The sequence below is a fragment of the Argentina silus genome (assembly GCF_951799395.1).
Source record: "Argentina silus genome assembly, contig: scaffold_167, whole genome shotgun sequence".
Taxonomy (NCBI): domain Eukaryota; kingdom Metazoa; phylum Chordata; class Actinopteri; order Argentiniformes; family Argentinidae; genus Argentina; species Argentina silus.
Window position 1 is genome coordinate 10,001 of NW_028153151.1, and position 7,500 is coordinate 17,500.

The following is a 7,500-nucleotide window of genomic DNA, read 5'->3' on the forward strand; positions in this document are numbered from 1 at the left end:
CCCGCCCCCTGCTGCACCAACCCCCCCCCCGGCCCCCCCCTCCCCCTGCTGCACCCCCCCCGGCCCCCCCCTCCCCCTGCTGCACCCCTCCGCCCCCTGCTGCACCGCCCCCGGCCCCCCCCCCTCCCCCTGCTGCCCCCCCCCCGCCCCCCCCTCCCCCTGCTGCCCCCCCCCCGCCCCCCCCTCACCGTCGTGTCCAGAGGAGGTGATGTCCACTCTGAGCTGCAGCTGGCCGGTCACGTGGTCCGTTGGCAGGCGGCGACACAGAGTGTAGCTCATAGGCTGATCCCTGCGGACGGCAACCAATCAGATGCCATCACAGCATGTGTGTGTGTGTGTGTGTGTGTGTGTGTGTGTGTCTGTGTGTGTGTGTGTGTACTCACTCTGCTGTAGGCCTCTCTAGAAGCCTCTGCACAGGGACGGTCAGCTGACCCAGGAAGCGTTTGATGATTGGACGGCTTTTAGCGAACTTGTCCTTCACCTCAATCTCCAAAACATCAGACATCAGAGCCACAAACGTGTACTTCTAGGAGAGAGAGAGTTGATTACAGTTTGTATGTGTATGTGTGTGTGTGTGTGTGTGTGTGTGTGTGTGTGTGTGTGTACTGTGTGTGTGTGTGTGTGTGTGCGTACTGTGTGTGTGTGTACACTGTGTGTGTGTACTGTGTGTGTGTGTGTGTATGTACTGTGTGTGTATGTGTGTTTATGTGTATGTACTGTGTGTGTGTGTGTGTGTGTGTGTGTGTGTGTGTGTGTGTGTGTGTGTGTACTGTGTGTGTGTGTCCCACCTCCCCGTGCCACTCAGGGTTGGTGGTGTTGGAGATGATGTTGGAGCGTCTCTCCTGGCCGTGGTGGCTGAAGGTGGGGAAGCCGCTCCTCTTGCCGGGATGGATGGACATCTTCAGGTAGGGGTCCGGGTTGAAGAACATGCCCTTCTTCAGGCCCAGGGCCCGCAGGTCTACACACACCACAATACAGGACTGGCTGTGGGTCTGGGATGTGACTGGCTATGGAACTAGATCACTGGACGTCTCATGTATTCTAGAAGGAGCTGTCACTCTTTCTGCATAATGAACATTCTACTTAACTAATAAACAGACTAACTAACTAACTAACTTAACTAACTTAACTAACTAACTAACTCACTATCTAACTAACTAACTAACTTAACTAACTTAACTAACTAACTAACTAACTAACTAAACTAACTAACTAACTAACTAACTTAACTAACTTAACTAACTCACTATCTAACTAACTAACTAACTTAACTAACTATCTAACTAACTAACTATCTATCTAACGAACTAACTAACTACCTAACTAACTAACTAACTAAACTAACTAACTGAACTAACTTAACTAACTAACTAAACTAACTAACTAACTTAACTAACTTAACTAACTTAACTAACTAACTTAACTAACTAACTAACTAACTTAACTAACTTAACTAACTAACTAACTAACTAACTTAACTAACTAACTTAACTAACTAACTTAACTAACTTAACTAACTAACTAACTTAACTAACTAACTTAACTAACTAACTAAACTAACTAACTAACTTAACTAACTTAACTAACTTAACTAACTAACTTAACTAACTAACTTAACTAACTAACTAAACTAACTAACTAACTTAACTAACTTAACTAACTTAACTAACTAACTTAACTAACTAACTAACTAACTTAACTAACTAACTAAACTAACTAACTAACTTAACTAACTTAACTAACTAACTAACTAACTAACTAACTAACTAACTTAACTAACTTAACTAACTAACTAACTAACTAACTAACTAACTAACTTAACTAACTTAACTAACTAACTTAACTAACTAACTTAACTAACTAACTAACTAACTTAACTAACTTAACTAACTAACTAACTAACTAACTTAACTAACTAACTAAACTAACTAACTAACTTAACTAACTTAACTAACTAACTAACTAACTAACTAACTAACTAACTTAACTAACTTAACTAACTAACTTAACTAACTAACTTAACTAACTTAACTAACTAACTTAACTAACTAACTAACTAACTTAACTAACTTAACTAACTAACTAACTAACTAACTAACTTAACTAACTAACTTAACTAACTAACTTAACTAACTTAACTAACTAACTAACTTAACTAACTTAACTAACTTAACTAACTAACTTAACTAACTAACTAACTAACTAACTTAACTAACTTAACTAACTAACTTAACTAACTAACTAACTAACTTAACTAACTAGCTAACTAACTAACTTAACTAACTAACTTAACTAACTAACTAACTAAACTAACTAACTTAACTATCTAACTAACTAACTAACTAACTTACTTAACTATCTAACTAACTAACTAACTTAACTAACTAACTTAACTAACTAACTTAACTAACTAACTAACTAACTAACTTAACTAACTAACTTAACTAACTAACTTAACTATCTAACTAACTAACTAACTAACTAACTAACTAAACTATCTAACTTAACTAACTAACTTAACTAACTAACTTAACTAACTAACTTAACTAACTAACTATGCTAGCCATGTAACAAAGATGATGGAATTTCAGTACACAGCTTACTGCATCAGTGAGCACACACACACACACACACACACACACACACACACACACACACACACACACACACACACACACACCTGAACCTCACCTGATAAAGTAAAGGTGACGAGTTTGCGACAGTGCTCAGTCACTGATTGGCCCTCGGCTTGACCCTCAGTTCCAACCTGACAAGGACACAGCCAATGGGAGAGCAGATGTGAGCTGTGATGTCACTGGACAGGTTTAGGGTTAGGGTCAGCTAATTTCTGACAGGAAACAAGGTTAGAGACATCCAGAGGAGGTGTGTGTGTGTGTGTGTGGGTGTGTGTGTGAGCGTATGTGTGTGTGTGTGTGTGTGAGCGTATGTGTGTGTGTGTGTGTGTGTGTGTCTGTGAGTGTGTGTGCGTGTGTGTGTGTGTGTGTGTGACCGTATGTGTGTGTGTGTGTGTGTGTGTCTGTGAGTGTGTGTGCGTGTGTGTGTGTGTGTTTGTGTGGTGTGTCTGAGCGTGTATGTGTGTGTGAGCGTGTGTTTGTGTCTGTGTGTGTGTCTGTGAGTGTGTGTGTATGTATGTGTGTGTGAGCGTGTGTTCGTGTTTGAGTGTGTGTTTGTGTGTGTGTGTGTCTGTGAGTGTGTGTGTCTGGGAGTGAGTGTGTGTGTGTGTGTGTGTGTGTGTGTGTGTGTGTGTGTGTGGTGTGTGTGCCTGTGTGTGTGTGTGTGTGTTTGTGTGGTGTGTGTGTGTGTGTGTGTGTGTCTGTTTGTGTGGTGTGTGTGCCTGTGTGTGTGTGTGTGTGTGTTTGTGTGGTGTGTGTGTCTGTGAGTGTGTGTGTGTGTGTGTGTTTGTGTGGTGTGTGTGTGTCTGAGCGTGTGTGTGTATGTGTGTGTGAGCGTGTGTGTGTCTGTGAGTGTGTGTGTGTATGTATGTGTGTGTGAGCGTGTGTTCGTGTGTGTTCGTGTGTGAGCGTGTGTGTGTTCGTGTGTGTTGGGGGGGGGATCATGGTAGATCATAGCCTCCCAGGCGATCAGCCAGAGATGAACATCAAATGAATCTGTACCCAGGAAGAGAGGCCAGCTCTCTCTGAGGGGGGGCACGACAGAGAGAGAGGGGGGAGATGGAGAGAGAGAGAGACAGAGAGACAGAGAGGGGGAGAGGGGGAGAGGGGGAGGGGGGGAGAGGGGGAGGGGGGGGTGAGCTCAGACTCAGATCCACGCTGCATCTCTCAACTAACTCAAGATCTTAGCCCCTCAGCCAATCAGCAGCCAGTTTACTCAGTGCTCCAGCCTATGGTAGGACTGCTTATTCAGATATACTGCAGTCATACAGCTGGATACACACACACACCACACAAACACACACAAACACACGTTCACAGACGCACACACCACACAAACACACACAAACACACACACCACACAAACACACACAAACACACGTTCACAGACGCACACACCACACAAACACACACACACACACAAACACACACTCACAGACACACACACACACAGACACACACACCACACACAAACACGTTCACAGACGCACACACCACACAAACACACACACAAACACACACGGCTCACCTGAACTCCAGGGTTCTTGATGGTGATGCAGGGTGTCGAAGCTCTCAGTGCTCCAGTCACTCCGTGGTAGTACTTAAAACACACCTTCGTCTCCGCTGGAGGGGAGAACACACACACACACACACACGCACGCACGCACGCACGCACAAACAACAAAAGGTTTGGTCTCATTCATCTGTTTGCTCTTCAAAATAATTCCAATATAAGTACAACTTATATATATATAAACACACACACACACTCACGCTCCATGAAGTAGGCCCCAGGCTCCAGCCTCCAGACGATGTGTCCCCTCTGAGTACCGTTCACCCCGCGACTCTTACTGTCCCACACGTTGGCCAGGCACCACTCATCTGGAACACACACACACACACACACACACACACAACACATTAACACACTAACTAACACAACACACCTGACAGACACACAGGACCAACCTTAACCCACTGCTACTCCCGCTCTCATGACACATCAACACACCTGACACACACACACCCCCCACCCCCCCCCACACACACACACACACAGGACCAACCTTAACCCACTTCTACCAGCGCCCTCCTCAGGAACCGTGACTAACACCCGTGTGGTGAGTCTCTGTCACTCAGACAGAGACAGTCATGTCCCTCTGTCTCCTCACTGTCACAGGACCTCACCGTCAACGCACGCACGCACGCACGCACGCTCGCACGCACGCACGCACGCACGCACACACAACCCTGGAGGCTAGTAGTTAGATGAATGAATGGGCCAGAGGAGTCATCTTGACTGCTACTATCAGATTCTCCTCGTGGAAGAGGGGGGTTTTGTGTGTGTGTCTATGTGTGTGTATGTGCGTGAGAGTGTGTGTGTGCATCAGTGTGTGAGTGCTCATGTGCGTGTGTGCGTGTATGTGTGTGTGTGTGTGTATGTGTGTGTGTGTGTGTCTGGGGGGGTCAGACAGAGGTGGCGGTAATGGACCAGAGCTGGGTCCAGGAGGGGAGGGTGGGCCGGAGCCAGGCTGAGGAGGAGTGCATGTCTCTGGGGAACAGCTCTCTGGTCTTCCCCTGCCAGGATGGACAGAGCCAGGGAGGTGTACTGCTGCAGACAGAGCCAGTACTTCCTTTACACCGGCTGGGAAAGACAGGGTCATCAAGCCAACCTGCTACTGATGTTCCAGTGTCTGTGTTTGTTGGTTTGACCCCCCGGACCACACTGTGTTGGTTTGACCCCCCGGACCACACTGTGTTGGTGCAAAGGTTGAAATGTTGTGGAATTACTCAACATGCTCTTGATAGGTCATTTATAACCCAATCAAATCGTACACAGTGTGTCACGGCAAACGGTTGTAGATCTGAGTCCATAGAGATGTGTTCAGGTGTGAGTTGTGTTCAGGTGTGAGTTGTGTTCAGGTGTGAGTGGTGTTCAGGTGTGAGTGGTGTTCAGGTGTGCTGCAGGGTTCTATTCTAGGCCCACTGTTGTTCATTGTGTATCATCAACATTAGATGTATTGATGCAGCGGATGTTCATTTTGATGCAGATGATCCTCTTCTTTATTCAAATGGAAGCAGCTTGGCTTCAGCTTCTGAAAAAGCTCAGAGTTTTTAACAGCATCCATCAGTTCTGAATTCGGTTAAAACAAAATGCACGGTATTTTGTTAATCATGTCATTGCTACATTGGACAGACATACCATAGAGCAGGTTTGAGTGATGTTGTCTGTATGCAGGCCTCAACCACCACCCTGACAGCTCTTGATTCAGTCAGTCATGCGGCCCTCAGGTTCATCACCAACCACAAACGTCTGACACATCATTGTTTTTTAACGGTCCCAAAAATAAGAACAGGTCATGGTAGAACTAGTTTTAGCTAGGGTTAGGGTTAGATAAGAACAGGTCATGGTAGAACTAGTTTTAGCTAGGGTTAGGGTTAGGGTTAGATAAGAACAGGTCATGGTAGAACTAGTTTTAGCTAGGGTTAGGGTTAGGGTTAGATAAGAACAGGTCATGGTAGAACTAGTTTTACCTAGGGTTAGGGTTAGATAAGAACAGGTCATGGTAGAACTAGTTTTAGCTAGGGTTAGGGTTAGATAAGAACAGGTCATGGTAGAACTAGTTTTAGCTAGGGTTAGGGTTAGGGTTAGATAAGAACAGGTCATGGTAGAACTAGTTTTAGCTAGGGTTAGGGTTAGGGTTAGATAAGAACAGGTCATGGTAGAACTAGTTTTAGCTAGGGTTAGGGTTAGGGTTAGATAAGAACAGGTCATGGTAGAACTAGTTTTAGCTAGGGTTAGGGTTAGATAAGAACAGGTCATGGTAGAACTAGTTTTAGCTAGGGTTAGGGTTAGATAAGAACAGGTCATGGTAGAACTAGTTTTAGCTAGGGTTAGGGTTAGGGTTAGATAAGAACAGGTCATGGTAGAACTAGTTTTAGCTAGGGTTAGGGTTAGATAAGAACAGGTCATGGTAGAACTAGTTTTAGCTAGGGTTAGGGTTAGGGTTAGATAAGAACAGGTCATGGTAGAACTAGTTTTAGCTAGGGTTAGGGTTAGATAAGAACAGGTCATGGTAGAACTAGTTTTAGCTAGGGTTAGGGTTAGGGTTAGATAAGAACAGGTCATGGTAGAACTAGTTTTAGCTAGGGTTAGGGTTAGGGTTAGATAAGAACAGGTCATGGTAGAACTAGTTTTAGCTCAGCTCCGTGGTTCTGGAATTCTCTCCAGAACAGTTTAAAACCTGAGGATCGAGTTTAAACACTGGGTCCACGCAAACATCCCAGAGGTAACATTAGGACAGATGTGTTTAGTGATGACGTTTGTGTTTCTATATGGAACTGTTGTACCGTGAGTGTGTCTGTAGTCTGTTCAATGTTGTGTGTGTGTGTGTGTGTGTGTGTGTGTGTGTAAGTTGTCTTGCTGCTGCCATAGAAACAGGTCTCTCTCGAAAAAGAGATTTTATCTCAATGAGACAAACGTGTAGAAATAAATGTTAAATAAATAAAATACTGCTGCTACACACACACACACACACACGCTCACACAAACACATGCTCACACGCTCACACACTCACACACTCACACACACACACACACGCTCACACACACACAGACACACACAGACACACAGACACAGACACAGACACACACACACACACACACACACACTTCCTGCAGAACTGAACTGCCCCCTCCTCTCCTCTGTTGGTCTGGTCCGGGGGTCTCACCGATGTGGTAAAGTCCGATCCAGTCGGTGGCGTCCACTTCCTCCTTGATGTCCCAGTGGATGACCAGCTTCTGGCCCCGCCCCAGCGTGAACTCATAGGCTGAGGCCGTCAGGGAGGACCGGCTGTCTGACGTCAC

General features: G+C 45.2%; 1 protein-coding gene across 1 annotated transcript in view; it reads right to left on the reverse strand.

The window, feature by feature from the left end:
- Positions 1 to 7,500, reverse strand: part of LOC310824412 (E3 ubiquitin-protein ligase HECW2-like) — a gene marked incomplete at both ends in the record, with an annotated part of 13,661 nt that overhangs the window by 5,936 nt on the left and 225 nt on the right. Inside the window, 7 exons of the mRNA XM_083697665.1 lie at positions 189 to 289; positions 384 to 526; positions 789 to 958; positions 2,692 to 2,767; positions 4,162 to 4,256; positions 4,407 to 4,514; positions 7,365 to 7,500. The exon at positions 7,365 to 7,500 is cut by the window's right edge and continues 225 nt beyond it. Of these exons, the coding sequence (XP_083553791.1) occupies positions 189 to 289; positions 384 to 526; positions 789 to 958; positions 2,692 to 2,767; positions 4,162 to 4,256; positions 4,407 to 4,514; positions 7,365 to 7,500 (829 nt within the window). The remainder of the gene's footprint in view (positions 1 to 188; positions 290 to 383; positions 527 to 788; positions 959 to 2,691; positions 2,768 to 4,161; positions 4,257 to 4,406; positions 4,515 to 7,364) is intronic.